The 16,327-nt window shown below is 41.0% G+C and overlaps 2 protein-coding genes across 6 annotated transcripts in view; one reads left to right on the forward strand and one right to left on the reverse strand.

Moving 5' to 3' along the window:
* Positions 1–5,293, forward strand: part of hb (hunchback) — an 8,049-nt gene extending 2,756 nt beyond the window's left edge. For both annotated transcript variants that reach the window (XM_066740538.1, XM_066740540.1), the window contains exons 2-4: positions 912–1,147; positions 1,633–1,988; positions 2,261–5,293. In XM_066740538.1, the coding sequence (XP_066596635.1) occupies positions 959–1,147; positions 1,633–1,988; positions 2,261–3,794 (2,079 nt within the window). In that variant the 5' untranslated portion in view covers positions 912–958 and the 3' untranslated portion in view covers positions 3,795–5,293. The remainder of the gene's footprint in view (positions 1–911; positions 1,148–1,632; positions 1,989–2,260) is intronic.
* Positions 5,294–5,910: 617 nt separating this feature from the next.
* Positions 5,911–16,327, reverse strand: part of Cda5 (Chitin deacetylase-like 5) — a 32,837-nt gene continuing 22,420 nt past the window's right edge. For 2 of the 4 annotated variants that reach the window (XM_066740871.1, XM_066740874.1), the window contains exons 3-16: positions 15,299–15,394; positions 14,827–15,190; positions 14,576–14,631; positions 14,319–14,482; positions 13,726–13,907; positions 13,374–13,426; positions 13,130–13,261; positions 12,908–12,949; positions 12,113–12,321; positions 10,511–10,736; positions 8,505–8,634; positions 7,959–8,266; positions 7,670–7,868; positions 5,911–7,582 (exon numbers count right to left, since the gene is read on the reverse strand). In XM_066740871.1, coding sequence (XP_066596968.1) covers positions 7,418–7,582; positions 7,670–7,868; positions 7,959–8,266; positions 8,505–8,634; positions 10,511–10,736; positions 12,113–12,321; positions 12,908–12,949; positions 13,130–13,261; positions 13,374–13,426; positions 13,726–13,907; positions 14,319–14,482; positions 14,576–14,631; positions 14,827–15,190; positions 15,299–15,394 — 2,326 coding nt within the window. In that variant the 3' untranslated portion in view covers positions 5,911–7,417. Of the gene's footprint in view, positions 7,583–7,669; positions 7,869–7,958; positions 8,267–8,504; positions 8,635–9,208; positions 9,435–10,510; positions 10,737–12,112; positions 12,322–12,907; positions 12,950–13,129; positions 13,262–13,373; positions 13,427–13,725; positions 13,908–14,318; positions 14,483–14,575; positions 14,632–14,826; positions 15,191–15,298; positions 15,395–16,327 lie in introns of all 4 variants that reach the window. The other 2 variants (XM_066740873.1, XM_066740872.1) reach the window with 2 other exon arrangements.

Genomic DNA, 16,327 nt, shown 5'->3' on the forward strand with positions numbered 1-16,327 from the left:
TCCTACACTCTCTCAAAACAGTTACTTTTCTAGCGGAATTCAACACGCTTCCCCCCTGCCAAACAAGACAAAAACTTTTCCTTCAAAATTATTCACTTTTAAGCGGGTTTCTCTCTTGTTATTGAAAATATTGATAAGATCTGGGATCTTTGGGATTCTACTTTGATGTGCTGGAATTTTTGAATAGGATGATTGTGTTGATAATCGTGGATAAGGGACCTGATTTTGAACAGAGAGATTAAAAAAGTTTGTTCTTTTTTATATTTGTGTATTTTGATATAGTTGCACAACGATTTTTTTAATCATTTATTTGCGTGGATCTTTGCACAGCTTTTTAAGTATTTACAAGATTTTTAGTGGTTTTTGCAGATTCGATAATAATGATAAGAAGAGTTTACTAGTTTTTTTATTGATAAAATTTTTCTAATTGCATAAATATGAGTTTTTGTGAATGTTAGGCCGATGGCCTACAAATATTATGACGTAACTCGTTAAATACGAACAATATTAAAAATTATATAAAATAATTTTTAATGCAAATGTGATAATAGGCGATAAAAAACTAATAATTTTTTTTATCATTGAAGTTTATCTAATTACATAACGATACGTGTAAGCCACACAGCGTTACGTAACTCGATAAACAACAAATAATACAACAAAATTAATTATTTTTTTACATCCTATTATCATAACCATAAAAAATTATTCCACACAATTTTTAATATCGTTCATTTCTAACGAGTTTCATAACAAAGTTACCATCTGACTAATTTGCACTCGATGTGTTTGTTTACGTAGCTCGAAAAATATTGGCAATATGCAAAAAATTGCCAATTAACTTTATCATTATGATTATACCTGAAAAAACTCAATCTTACACATTGTAAATAATGGATTTTGTTTCGCAGGAGATTTTCACGGAAGAAAATTAGAGGATCGTACAGGAATCAATGAGATGAGAGGAAATTGGGATGAAGCGGAGCCATTGGCCCATGCACCGAATCATCACCACATTCATCATCAGCAACAAACTCAAGCGATTCAACATAATCAGCATCAGCAGCAACAAATTCTACCAGAGGAGCAAAGGCATCCCCTCCATTCCGCAACCACGCCCGTTTGGGGTATTTCTGATAGAATCGTGGTGAGTAACCGATGCTCAATCCCCTCCGATCGAATTTTCTCCCCTTGTTTTTCTTCTCGTTCTCCTTCGTCTCTTTCTCTCTTTGTGCAGTTTCTCTTTTTCTATTTATTGCCCCTTCTCTCTCACTCTCTCTTGCTTTCTCCACTATTATTTTTTTCACTCCCTCCACACGAATCCTCTCCCACGCACGTTCACTCGACTCGCCAAACTTTCACCCCTCGTGCACCAACAAAATGTCTGACTCTCCCCCATTTTACCTCTCCACAAATCTGGATTCGCTTGCACTCGTCAAGGGACGAACAAGAATATTTTTATGTAACTATATATAGTGATTATAACACGAAATTTTTTCAAATTAAAATATAATTTAAATATACAAGGATTTCTCGTTAATATTTTCATAGTCCTGAAATTTTTGAATTTTTTTTGCACGGAAAATTAAAAATATTTATTTACTAAATTTTGTTTATTCTTTTTATTTATAGAAGGACGAGCCTTCCGAAGATAAAACGAACGACTCGGGAGTTTCACCGGATCACTGCAACAGCAATTCAGGGTCGCCGAGAAGCGGAAGGTCATCTTCTTCAACGGCGAACTGCAGCTTGTCACCTGGAAGCGCCCTGTCTCAAGACTCGAGCGCTATGCAGTGCGGGGATTTCGATTATTGCTCGTCGCAGCAGCAGCAAATGTACAAAGATTGCATATCACCGTTGGATTATGCCAGATTGGACGACCAAAGGAGTCAACAGAACTTGGACCTCTCGAAAAGCCTCCAGGACGAGTCCAGCATGGGCCTCGATACCTTGCAGTGTCCGCTTTGCCCCTTCGCCACGATGAAACGGTAAAGCGTCGTTTTTATTGTAGCACAATAAAGCACTCGATGGCGTAAATCATCGAACGTCGTATAAAAATTATAAAGGTTTTACGAGCATCGATGATAGCCAGGTAATCCAATTTCTCTCGAAGAACAATCGACCTCCGTGTAGACGTTACCTTTGCGATTAGTTATTATCGTTTAATTATGCCGTGGAGCACCGTGGCATGTGCAATAAATCATAAGAAGGCTTTGGTCGAGATTCTTCAGGATTTCATAGAATTTTATTTCTTCGACAGGCTGAAGTTTTCCGAACACTTGGCGGGTCACTACACGTCCAGTCATTTGGAGGGTTCGGATTTTGTCACGTCCATGATGAATCCTGTATCGACTTCCGGTAGCACGAAAAGAGAGAGCAGCAACGATAGGTCCAGTCCGATGGGTCAGGAGCTGGACAAATCCGAACACGAGTTCGAGGATGGCGAGGAGCCAGGGTTGAGGGTCCCACGAGTCAACTCGCAAGGTAAAGTGAAGACCTTCAGGTGCAAACAGTGCAACTTTGTGGCTATAACGAAATTGGAGTTCTGGGAGCACAGCAGAGGTCACATCAAGGCTGAGAAGCTCCTCACTTGCCCAAAGTGCCCCTTCGTCACCGAGTACAAGCACCATTTGGAGTACCACCTGAGGAACCACATTGGTTCGAAGCCTTTCAAGTGCGACAAGTGTTCTTATTCGTGCGTCAACAAGTCCATGCTGAACAGTCATCTCAAATCTCACTCCAGTGTTTATCAGTACAGGTGTGCAGATTGTTCCTATGCTACCAAGTATTGTCATTCCTTAAAATTGCATTTGAGGAAATATTCCCACCGTCCTGCCATGGTCCTCAATGCGGATGGGTCCCCCAACCCACTGCCCATCATTGATGTCTATGGTACCAGGAGGGGGCCTAAGCAGAAGCCCATGAAGAACCAGGAAGATTCCCAGAACAGCAAGCCCACTATCAATATCAATAACAACAACAATAGTCTACCTGGTAGCTTAAACAATACAACCACGATGGACTCTCAACTTTCACCAGTTCTCCATCCTTGCCTCGTTGGTACAGATAACTCAGACTTGAATCTGGCCAAGAATGAGCAGAACCTGATGCCATTCTTCAACCCAATGTTCGGAGCAATCCCTCTGAACCACTTCAACGTCGAGATGGACAAAGAGAAGACCATGATGGATTTTTCGAGCCTCGAGAAGAATGCTGAAGAATTACCGAGGGACTTGGCCTTGGGATGCTTGAGCAGAATGTCTACCAGTCCCAGGCCAGCTGTGGAGGAGGTCAGTGGCTTAGGAAACGTGCAGAATGCGAGATCAGCAGCGTCCTCGCCGAGTCCGGAAGGGATCAATTTGAGCACCCCGAGGTCCTCAGCATCCACACCGGTCCAGGATATCGAGAGTGGCGAGAAGGAGGCGGTTAGCACTCCCCTGGACCTTACCAAGCCCAAGGACGTAGCTAAAGTGGCCACCGTAAGCAACTCTCCAAGGGCCACTGGTACCAGCAGAAGAAAAGGAAGGGCCGTCAAATTAGAACGTCGTCGTTTGGTCGAGGAAGACACTGACGAGGATATCCCCCCGGAAACTCCTCCAGCTCCACCGGAAGACCTGCCAAAGAACAAGTTGACTTGTGATTATTGCGATATTACCTACGATAACACTATCATGTACGCTGTCCACATGGGATTTCACGTGAACAAGGACCCTTACACGTGCAGCATTTGTGGACACAAATGCAACGACAATCTGTCCTTCTACCTGCATCTCTTCAAAGGCAATCATTTTTAGTACTTGCTTCCACCCCCTCCCCCCACCCCCCTAGTTTTATTGGAGTACAATGTACCAGTTACACATTATTCCACCTCTTCAAGCTTCGTACAACTGCCGTTGACCCCCCACGAGCAGTCGATCTTCATCTCGGCTCCGCGAGACTACTCGATTCAAAAAAGAACACGTTTCACAAGTTAATTTTAGTTTCTTTTTCTTTTCGGTTTTTCTTCCGCTTTTCGAACCACGCGAAATAATACACGAGTCTCGATCGGAAAATATTTACGCTCGAAATGCTTATTTTCTTGTGATTTAACTATTTGCAAGGGAATCGTTAAATCTTTGAAATGACTTTCAGGTAAAAATTGATATATCGAAGAAAGCTTGGTTGTAGCGCGTGCTTTCCTCGATGTCATTAATATTTTTTCTCGTAATTATTTTTCTCGTTAATTTTCGAACGATTATTGTCGCGTGGTAGGAAAAAAAATTGAACGATCTATGTGTTGTCGTTCTTTTTCGATCGGTGGTTCTGGGAACCCAGATTGCGAGATTTTGTAGAGCAATATCTACCCCCCCCCCCCCTATTGCTCAAGATTAGCGGCCTCTGGCGGAAGCACTGAAAAATTCAAGTACAAAACGTGGAAAGATGCTGGATAGAGAAAGATTTGTAATATCACAAGCAAAAAATATTTTTGCTAAACACGATTTATTATAATTGATATATATATATATATATATATATGTTGCCATATTAAGAGAATAAGTTGCATGCAATCATTCATTTCCCCACTAGCCTCGAAAATGTGCGTTCAATGATATTCAAATTTCCGAGAATTTAGGGACGATGAGTAAAAGGAAGAGGAAGAAGCAAGATCTCCCGATTCTAGTCAAATTCGCCGAGAGGGCGCTGTGAGCGTTTTACTCGTCGGTGATATGCAATTTTGAGGAGAGTTTAGTGAAAGACGAGCGATCATTGTGTTATATATTATAGGATAAAGTATATTACGAAGAATGGACCAAGACTTTATCAGGGACCAAAAAGTAGAACGAAACTTTTTTGCATGAAGGAAGGAACAGAGAGACAGTGAGAAGGAGAGTGGGAAATGAAAAGTGAGGTTAGAAAGTGAAAGAGAGAGAGAGAGAGAGAGAGAGAGAGAGAGAGGAGGGAAAAAGTGGGATTAAATTTACCTACGAAGATTTATCACGTACGAAAGGACATGGATTTCTCGTATCACTCACAGGCATATATAAAAAAAAAACTCCATTTCTTTTTCAACGTGCTAACACTTTGCCTGATCCCCTTTTCTATAATTTTATATTAATCCTTTCGCGAGCAATCGCGACAGTCTTCGGGAAACTTGGCTTCTTTTCGATTCTTCTTAAGCGAGATGAATTTTTTTTCACGTGATATTTCAGTTGCCTATTGTTGTTTGAGAATCTTGTGACTTTCATTTTTTCTAAGGCGCTTGAACAAAATAGAACTTTTTTTGCTTCGCTTAACGTTGCGGAGTAAATTGCTATATATACGATGAAATTCTCACGATAAGATTATCGACTCGTTATTCGATACAACAGATTATAATATTATTTTGTTTTTTTAAATTTGCTCTTACAGATTTTTTTTGTATAATTGAATTTATTTTTTCTTTCTCAAAGATATTTGAGATTTGATTTTTGTAATCTAAAAGAACAAATGATTGAGACAGGTTCCTATTAGCGGTTATTGTAATTTAAGTATGATGTGCCAACATTCCCATTATAACACTGTAATCATAAATAAATAACTTATTTATCTAGGAATACTGATGACTCTTATTTCAAATTGAATCCAACCTTTTTATTGTATAGCGTGTAACGGTTAGGTGGTAATTGGCTTAAGCCATAGACTCATTGAATTATAGCAAATAAAGGTTTCTAATTATTTCTTTTTTCATCATATACCTACCTTTTAATTAACTTCGTTTTGTAATCCAGTCAATAGCTCAATAATGGCAAGAGCACTAGGAGAAACACATTTGTTAGATTTCTTCACTCGTCACTAATCAAAGATAATTTCAAACAGGATGTGCAGTTTATAAAACACCTTATTAGCTAGAGGTTTTTCTTGACAAGATGGAGGAGAATTTAATTATAGCGAAATACTTATATTTATTACGATTACCATATACAAGATCGGATACAATTATACGTGAATAAATGATCCCCGCGTGAATGATACTTTTCGCACTCAATTTTCGCTACTCTAAAAATTAAATATCTATGGTATGTAAAAAAAATACTTTTTTCGTAAAAAAAGAATAGAAACCCCCGCAATGGAGAATCGACATTACAAAAGGCAGGCAAAGCTTACTGCGATACGAAATTGCCACATTTTCTCACGAAATATCGCTGGGCGGAGAACAAGATGGCGGAAGTCTGCACGCGCAAAGGTTAAAGGAATTGTCTTAACTCTTAAGTGAATAAAGAGTAAAAGGGTAAAAGGTACTCCACTCGCGATTAACAAATGACACAAAAATCGTAAAAATGTCCTTGTTGTTGATGGTTTACTCAACTCGACCGAGTACGCCAAGGGCAAAAATTGCGATTTCAAGAGATTTCGAGGAGCCGAGAAAGAAGATTTCTTGAAATTTTCTTCCCTGGCTCTCTCGGGTAAGTAAATCAATTTTCTTTATATTTAACTAACGCATCCCTATCGTGTAACATTTCTAGCGTAAAACCGTGAAAAAGTCATTTGTTAGAATCATGCGCGTGATACCGATTAACGAGAGATCCAAAAGTCTTCGAAAATCCATTGCACGACGATCCTAACCTCGCTTTATCGATGAACGGCAAAATTTTTAGGCGGGAAAACTTTGGCTTTCACGGTTTTCACGCTTCACCATTAAAGATTGCACCCGAATATGTTAATATAACATATTGCAATTTACAACTGGATGTTATCAATTAATTTGCAGTGACTCTCATCATCGCGTAACGACGAGGGACTTGCAAAAATCGTCAGGCACGCACACTTGTAGATATTGTTGCGAGCAAAAAGTCTCACTTTGAAATTGATAAACGTACGAGCAATCTTAGAGTCTTTCTTATATATACAATTTATATAAATTATTTGATCGACACTCTTTATATCCGCTCGATCCGATGTACACCGAATTAAAATCATGCAATTTAATTTCTCGTCGTTCGATCGTTTATCGATTTCAATTACTCATTCTTATTCAATGAACGAGTAAATTAATTATCAAGTAAAATTTGAGGACCCATCAGTTTGTGGAAGGAAACGTTATAATTATAATTATCGTTATTGTTATTATAGAATTAATATAATAAAAAATAGAAAGGAAAACAGAGAGAGAGAGAGAGAGAGAGAGGCTACAGTACGCGGAAGCATCGACGTACTCGGCCAGGTGCCAAAGCGATTAACACCCGAATTACCCTCGAAAAGAGAATACATAATTAATTTCGCAAATTTCATCATTGATTAACCTAAAAAATCATCTCGTGTATCGATTATTATTTTATCTAAAATCTGTATATCTAGCGAGGTTAGGTAATTCTGGTGGAGGATGGCTGGGACAAAATGGCGAACTCCTGCTGCTGATGGGTCAACTCGATGATTCTTGCCTAATTGAAAATTTCTCTTCTCATTCGTGGGCGTCGACGTCGTTGTCGATGCGACTGCTACGTATACCCGTTTTTCCCGTCCAGGGATAAATGTCAGGGCAAGCCTGGCACGTCTTCATGTAACGCACACCACTCTTGTGCCACAGATTGCACACTTTAGGATTGTTACATTTTTTCGGTCGATCCTGCAAAAAATGAAAAATTTTGAAAATAAAAAAATTCGTTAAATTAATTATTTCTACGAGATTGATTATGTTATATTTTTTACGCACTTGGTAGTTGCATCCGAAAGGCTCGAAGCGGTCCAACAAGGCCAATGGAGTTGGGTTTCGTACCCACTGCAAGGCCTGCCAATTCGTGATTACCCAAACGTCGTCCATGGCGACGATGGTATCCAAGAAGGAGATGAAACCTTCTTTGTGGTGGGGTTGGGTGAACCAAGCTGCATGGTAGAACAATCCAAACGGAGCCCTGGAAAATGTAAATATTTACCTCCGTTAATTACGTTGCTTACTTTTTAAAAATAATAAATTGTTCTCAAGGTCAACAGCTGATACTCGCCTATTGGTCGTGTAGTGTCTCTCAAAGTTTTTGATCAGCATTTTGTAAACTCCATCAGCAGTGGGAGGGTTGCTGCACGCATCTCCCATGGAGCATCTACCCCCGTTCAGATCCTGCCACATGACCATGGGAACTTCCCATAAACCTGGATACGATCTGGTGGGGCATGGTGGAATCATGCAGTCGTGGAAAAGTTTGTAATCCAAAGTGTACGGCCAGCTAGGTGGTCGATTTTCGTATATCGGCATGGATGAATCGTACGTGAAATTGGTGTCCCACAGCATTTTGAACATGTTGTTGCCTCCGACCTGAAAAATATAAGTTATTATGATACGATGGTGTGTGGTATCTTTTTTACCGACGGAGCAGATTTTTATCGAGCGAGCTTCGACTGTAGAGCTCCGATGATAAAAATATTATTGATATAAAAATATTCTTGTATCGTCATTGATAAGCTTTTTTGTAGACTGTAAGTTCGAAAGTGGGAAAATCAAGAGAAATATTACATCGAGCAGTTAAAATTTTATGATAATACACTTCTCTTACCGACAAGAATGGTGCTCGCATTCCGCGCACATCTTCCAATTTTACTCCACCGTAAGCAGAAAGAATCTCACGCTGGCCCGCCACCTCTCTAGCCCATTTTCGATGCGAGAATTGTTCTCCAAAACTGTGCCTATTTCAGAAATAAATTAAAGGTCTTTCTTTTATCCAAATTCCAAAAATTGAAAGCTTCGGAAAATAAATCGTATCAGAGTCTCGATCGGTATTGCAGTTTCCCACGTACCGTCAGCTGGTAAAGAAGATTTCTGTATAAACCACGAGAGTCGTGCTGTATTTATAATCCGAATTCGAGCATAACGCTGTCCCTTACCTAAGATCAACTCGTCTCATTTTGATCTACGATACCAACTTGGCTCATCAATCGTCTTAAATACTTAATAAACTGAGAATTTCAAGCTTAATTCGGTTTATAAATTCAGCCCATACGATCGTCTTTCCTTGGCTTCCAGAGATTGATACACAAACACGTATGAACGACATTTTTCGAGTAGGTGAATGATTTTTGATGAAGATTTCGATGCGTAAGCGATGAAGATCGGCATGATATCGCGTTAAAGTCATTTTTCATGAAAATTATCGTTATCGCTCTACAAACGTGAATTTTTCTCCCTGACAAAATTATCGCAGCGCACGATACAATGAAATTCCAATTTTTCTCAATCTCGCGCGGCTATTTCTTTACTTACGAGACCGTGTGGGATGCTATTTCGTGGCCAGCTGCGTAAAGATTTTGAACTTGGCTGTAGTCAGTCCACTCGTGAGAAACGTAAAAGGTGGCCGAGATGGGGCAGCCATTGGGGTTTTTCCGGCCCTTCTCGAATAGATCGGTGTAAAGGCCCTTGTTCAAATCGTTGACGGAATCATCGAAAGTCAGCAACACGATTTGCGGTATCTCCTCCGGCAGGTATTCACCTATTTTCCAGTTTGGCCAGGATTTTTGATAACGGGGTTTCAAGGGGGGAAAGGGGGGGAGGGTTCGGTCCAAGAATATAGCACGTATATCATTGTTTACCGTCGTATTCGTGTAATCAGTTTGTGCCACGAGAAAGATATCAATTTAAAAAATTCCGCGTTAATTTTTTTATTTCAATTATATTTGTACGCAATTTTTAGTATTCACCAAAATTGCATAAGAACGATTTTGTAATTTGGAAAAATTGGAGATTTCGTTTTGCATGAGATTCGAAGTATGTTATAGCGTTTTATGTGGTTTTTGTATGTAGTTGTGATACGTGTTATTCGTGCAACGGTGTCATATGATGGTGTCAAGGTCACGTTACGCGAGAGGTTAAAGAGTAAGTGAGACAGAGACAGAGAGAGGAGGACGAGGAATGGCGATCGAAGTGAAACGTGATAGGAAAAAGAAGAAAAGTCCAAAGTTAGTTAATCCGATGAACGTGTCGTACAAGAAAGCATAAAACTACGTATAAATGCTCGGTGAAACTTGACTCGGTCGAACTGGGATCACGCTACGCCACGCTACGCCACGCCATATGACGCTCGACGGATCATTCATCTCCCGGTCATCTAGCGGCATCGCGTGGCAATGCGCGGTGTCCCATTGATTAACTTTACGAGCGAGAGCCAATTTCACCCAAGTACGTCGTACTCGTTCGCCAAAGATTTCCAATTTTTATCCCACAGAATTCTCTTAATATGAGAATCTCCCCCCTCCCCTCTACTTTTCCCAAATTTCACTGGTATTAAAAAAGGAAGATTAAAAGTATAAAAATTATTTATCTTATACTCTTCTCAGAAATTTAGGATATTTATAATTTTTTAAGAAAATCAATGGCGAATATTTGCTTCTGAAAAACGGTAAAATATGGATTGTCGTTTAATTGGTTCACGCAGATTGCTTTCGAGATTTCTATGATATAAATATACGGTAGTGGAAGAAAGATGGTGAGATTAAGGAGAGAGTTGTTATTGCTGTCTGATGATGCGGCTGTTGGATGATCTTGAAATTTTCTTGATGGAAAACTTACGAGACTGTGTGAGACGCCATTTCATGGCCAACTGCGTAAAGATTTTGCACTTGGCTGTAATCGGTCCATTCGTGGGATACGTAGAACGTAGCCGTGATTGGGCAGCCATTCGGATTTTTCCGATCGTTCTCGAAAAGCTCGCTGTAAAGCGGCTTGTTTAGATCGTTAACGGCGTCGTCGAAAGTTAGCAAGACGATCTGTGGCGTCTCGTCCGCCGAAAGTCCACCTAAATTATACGCAAACTCTGTTACGAACTCCCGAGTCGTTGTGTTATTGTGTTCACGAGATTCGGGGAAAGCCCCGATACAGCTTTTTCCAGGAAGGACTCCTCGGTGTTCCAAAACCGACTGACAAAGGCTCTATTCTCTCATTTATTCTCAATACCCGGTGGAATAAGTTTAAACGATTTCTTCATTATAGTCACGTGGAATTATTGTCGCTAAAGAAATTCCACGACTGCTTCCAATTCCAGGGGAGACATCCAGGGATATTTTTAAGACGAGTCGCGAAGTAAATATATGTATATTAATTCGATCGAGTGATTTAGCAACGGGTTTACCCTGCTGTATTAGGCTGCCATCTGTTCGCGAGACGTCGAAGAAATTCGTGTCCACTTCCGTTTGCCTTGAAAATCACGTCCGACGGCTGCGCAAATGCTTCGCTGGTCTCCCGTGTGTTTCACTTTCGTGCGCAAAGAGCTTGTGGCGCGCGTCCATGTAACGTTAGAATCGGAGAAAGTCACTACTCTGTGACCGTACACCGAACGCCGATGGTCAAACTTAACATTCGTATCGCGAATGCGTTGCGTCATCAAAACCCGAGCAGACTCCCGTCGGCAGCTCCCGCGAAAGGTAAGCACGTTCTTTTCAACGAAATCAATCGTGTTTTGTTTTGCCTCAAGCGGAAGTTCACTTCTCGTTCTCAGCGACGCCGCGCAAGAAGAAGGCCACCTTCGCGAATGGAACTTCGCTCCGCTTTTCAACTGACGACTGAAAAAACTCACATTCCCCCCTTTCTAAAGCAAAATCAGAAAATATGTCGAGTTATGTACTGTTCACCGAAGCACATCCATATTAGATATGCCTAAGAGAAAGATGGCTCGATGCTCTTCAATTAATACAACGAAGTGGAAGAGAAGTGAAAAAGTAATGCAATGCGAAAATTGTAAAGGGGGATCAAAATAATAAATATATCTATACAGCACACTTGACTAAAAGCTCTTTTATAGACATCTTTTCGTAATTCAATTGACTAAAATAGGTCTAAAAGATGTCTTTAAGTCACTTAATGCTGTATGGGTAGGTACCTAGTGATATTTGGACAACTCGATAAAATATAATGAAGATCGATGAATGCCTTGACTACATTTTTTCAATACACAGGAGAACCACTTCAACTGAAAAATTTTTCTATCAACCTCTGCACAATTAATTCCTGTCATACCTATAACGATTATATAAGTGGTACCTGTTCAAATAGTCTTAATAAAGTCTGTCATTCACTTTCTATAAACAAAAATTGTAGCACGAAAAAATAAACAGGAGAGACAAAAGTTTAAAAAGCAAGATAAACCTTAACTTAAAGGTGCTATATCATACGTACCGGGGATATCAGCGCCACCACAGCTGCAGTCCGGAAGTAGGCAAACGTCTCTCCTACACTTGGCTGCGGGTTTGTCGACCTGTGGAGTGGGATAAATCGGTGCAGGCCTTACAGGTGGAAATCTGTAGATGTCCACGAACTCTTGAGCCTTCGAAACTATTTCCGTAGATGGTTTTAAGGTAGGTCGAGACCGTCTGAAACTGACCATCCTAAAAAAAGAAAAACCCCTTGATTCTAACCTCCAAAAACTAAAGTGTTTCATTATTACACACTAATCGAGGAGCATTCGCGTTTGAATGGAGGGAAGACGAGGGAAGCGAGCGATGATTCACAGTTTTAGGTTAGGATTACACAGTTGCAAGAGTTTTTTGTTCCATTGGAATGATGAAAGGGTTAGGGTAGGTCGTGGTGGAACCTGCTCGAATCAGACACGAGGAAAACCAATCAGAGCGTCCTTCGATAAACAGTCCACCAACGTCCCAATTTCACCGGACAAATTCATGTGCTTTCTTCGCGCGCTGATCCGAAAAAAAGCCAAAGAACATTCGACTTCCTTTCACTAGCGCAACCGGCTTGCGCAAGAATCCTTGCCATCGATCAATTTCTATTCTCATTCTCGATCCGGTAATTACCGATCAATTACGAGGACTCGGAACTTTTCTCCCAACCCCCTCCCCCTTACATTTTCGAGGATCAATCATCGACATCGTTCATCGAAACGCGAACCTTAACGAATTTGCCACTCGATAGGCATTAAAAGGGATAAAATTGCAATCTGGTTCATCGAAGACTTACGGAGGTGGTGTACCCCGGTGAATCTGCTGCGGTCTGCTTCGACTGAAACAATCAAAGAAAACTTAATAAATATAACAAAACGTATTTTGATTGTGCGAAAGGGAAACGTATGGATAAAAAATGCAGAAATTAGAATCTTAAGATATGCGAGGATGATGAAATACAGAATAGATAAAGAATGGTTGATAAGAAAAGATTGGATTGTATTTATTGAATATTTACCTGGGAGCGTTTAGCGTGAAAGGTCTGCCAGAGGTGGGGGTAGGCTGAGTGGTGGTGGTCAGTGGGATAAAAGTGTCCACAATTGCATTAGGAGTTGTCACGTGAACGACTGGATGGCTCAGTACGTTTGGCCTGTAATAACAAAGGCATTAATGCTGAATCTTCTAATGACTGATGGCCATTCCTTGTTTTCCTTTGCATACATTTACATACTTGCAATCAACGTCTTTATTTCAATACTAACCTCAAGGACTGCTGTCCATCCGACAAACGGAACTTGTTCTTGTTTAGCTGCTGCTGAAATTTCACAAAGCACTCGTATTAATCAAACTAATCACTCGACATCACGTGTCAATGAAGCATCGTTAATCACATCATTTGTCTCTAATTATTTATTTAACCTCTTTTCCTCTATTGGTTCCAGGTAATACCACTTGCCTCGATCATACACAGCGGCAATAGCGAGCCAAAGTTTGATCATGGCCAATTTGTGCAATACGAAGCTATGGTAGTTTTGATCGAGGAAATAAATCCATCGAACGAAGCTATACGGATTGAAATGATTATTTATTATGGACAAGTCGTGCATGTGATACCTGATTATCATAGATGTCGTAATCCTGCACCGTAACATCCTGGTTCAGATTATACTTGTCAGCCTCATTCACTGCAACCTTCTTTGGTTTCTGGTGATATTGCTTCGTGCTGACCTCGCTGATCTTCACGTTCGGCTGCTGCACCGGTACCGAAGTCTGATTCACGGTGTACTGATTGTAATCTGTGTCATATTAAAATCATTGATCAGTTCTTTTAGAAGACTTTTAGACAAAAATAGATCTAAAAATCTTGAGAGTTTCTCATTGGCTGAGGCAAGAGAGCAAACTAATAAGAATTAAGAGCAAAAGAAACGAGTCTGAAGAGAAGACAAGAACGTGACAGGTGTGATTTAAGAATGTGAAGAACCAAGAAAATGTCTTACCGTCGTCTTTGTGAAGGGAGAAGCGTCGTCAGCGGAGATCGCGTGAAAGAGCGAAGAAATAAAAGCAAAAGTGAGATAAGTACGTGTTGAATAAAAAAGGGGAGCGAAAAGAAAGAGGGAGGAGACAAAGAGAAGAAATACAGAGAGAGAGAGAGAGAGAGAGAGAGATGAAAGAAGGCAATAAGAGATGCGTGGGGAAGGCTGGCTCACCGTCATCTTTGTACAAGGAAACGTCATCATCGTAGATCGTGTAATAAGGATAGCTCTGATCCGGGTCGCTGTAATAAGCCTTCGAGATAATTGGTGCCACGGTGGACGCCAGAGTCTTGATGGTCCTAGGCGTCTCTGTACCTGAAGAAACAGGTGCTGGTGTCCTGTATTCGATCGAGGGGAGAGAAGGAAGAAATTACCAAGTACAACCAGATGAGTAAATACACCAAAGAAAATGAAAAAGAACAAACACTCGCCTGTAATGAGACTCCGCCTGGGCACGTGGACTCACCAAACTGTCCTTTTCTCGTTCCTGAAGCAAGAAAAAAAGACATTTCTATAACGACTCTCCATTAACCACGAGGTGCCTAAGTGATTGATCCATCGCGAACCGAGGTTGATTTATTATTCATAAGCTTAATGTCTGTTACGATGAAATTTCTATTTGGTTCAATCAAGTTTTTTTTTCTTTCTCCCTTTTAAGTCCTCTTCTTTCCCAATGACTTACGGCAGCAATGATGTTTCTTCGCAGGCCATCACGGTCCCTCTGAACTTGGCCAATGGTGGATGGCTGACCACGATAGACGCGTTGCTGCCGATCGTTTTCGACTTCGGAGGCTGGTCCATACTCGTCCTCCTCGTCCTGGTAATTTCTAGATTGCTGCTGCCTCTGGCGGAACTGGCGTTCCTGAACCGGTGCGATCGTGGAACTGGCCACGTGTTGACGTTGCAGCTGCCGTATCTGGTGCTGAGTTTCTCGAGGATGCTGTTGTTGCTGTTGCTGTTGTTGGTCCCTTGGATGTTGTTGCTGCTGTTGTTGTTGCTGCTGCTGTTGGTGGTGTTGCTGATCAAGGTTATCCGATTTCGTCACCCTTTCAAGGTCAAATTAAACACACTCAATTATTATCCACGCTTCGCAATTTTCAGACTTCGATATCTAAGGAAGAAAACCAAGAAAAGCAGGAAGAACTGGAGTATACCTTTCCAATAAGGGATCTTGCTCGATGTCCTTGCTGCCCGTTCCACCTTCGGGACAACCCACGTTCCTAGGCCAGTCACACGTTTGCAATTCATGGCTGCAAAAACACACGATGTTCCATTTTACACTCTCGAGCCTCTCGAATCGTATATTATTATTGAGTAATATGAGTTTTTTTTAGGATTTAATTATCGTCGCTGGTACCGCTGTCAGTCTCACTGGATGGACAAGTATGGTTTAATTGACAGGTCTCGCTCTGCGGGTCTGACAAAAATTGGTCACCGTAACTCACGGGGGTGGTGACGAAAGATTCGTGATTTATCGTTGGCGGGGAGAAACTCGAGGACCTCTGTTATTGTTGCTGCTTATATCATTATGATTATAGGAGGGCAGCAGCACCGGTATTGTGTCCAGTGCAGACTGCAGACATTTTATCCTACAACGTGAGCGGACAGAAAATTCCAAGCCGACTGGATATCCGAGCTGCCGGGAGCGCGTTGCCTGCACGAAAGGAGGTTGCCTCGTGTACTGGTTTATTGAATCGAACTATCGGCTGATAAAAAATTGACCAGCCACACCCTCGAACCCGCTAGAACGAGTCTACATTGTAAACCGCTCGAGATTCTTAACGCTAATGCCCCTGTTAACACCGATGCCAATTATATGGACAAGTGTGAAAGATCGGCAAACAAAACCTCAGCAATGATCAATCACGACCATTATCCACGTCCTTTTTAACCCTGCAAATCCTAAATTTCGCAACGACCCGTGTACTTCCATTTGGCAATTGTATAATCGGATTTTTTGTTTGCTTTCAGGAAACAAGTGGAGTCCCGGGTAGCTGCGAGTATAAAAATCGGAAGAATGGAACTCTTTGTAATTTATGCCTATGTAAGGGCGCCATTTTAGCTCAACCAGCGCAACGCCAAATTATGTTTCAGACAAAATAGGAAATTACACGAGCATTGTTGACCAGAAATAGACACGCTAACGAAAGCTATCTCTCGTTCCCATTAATTGTGCATTATGA

Source organism: Prorops nasuta, unplaced genomic scaffold, assembly GCF_024137725.1.
Source record: "Prorops nasuta isolate Cenicafe-Biocafe unplaced genomic scaffold, Cenicafe_Pnas_1.2 PNAS00024, whole genome shotgun sequence".
Taxonomy (NCBI): Eukaryota; Metazoa; Arthropoda; class Insecta; order Hymenoptera; family Bethylidae; genus Prorops; species Prorops nasuta.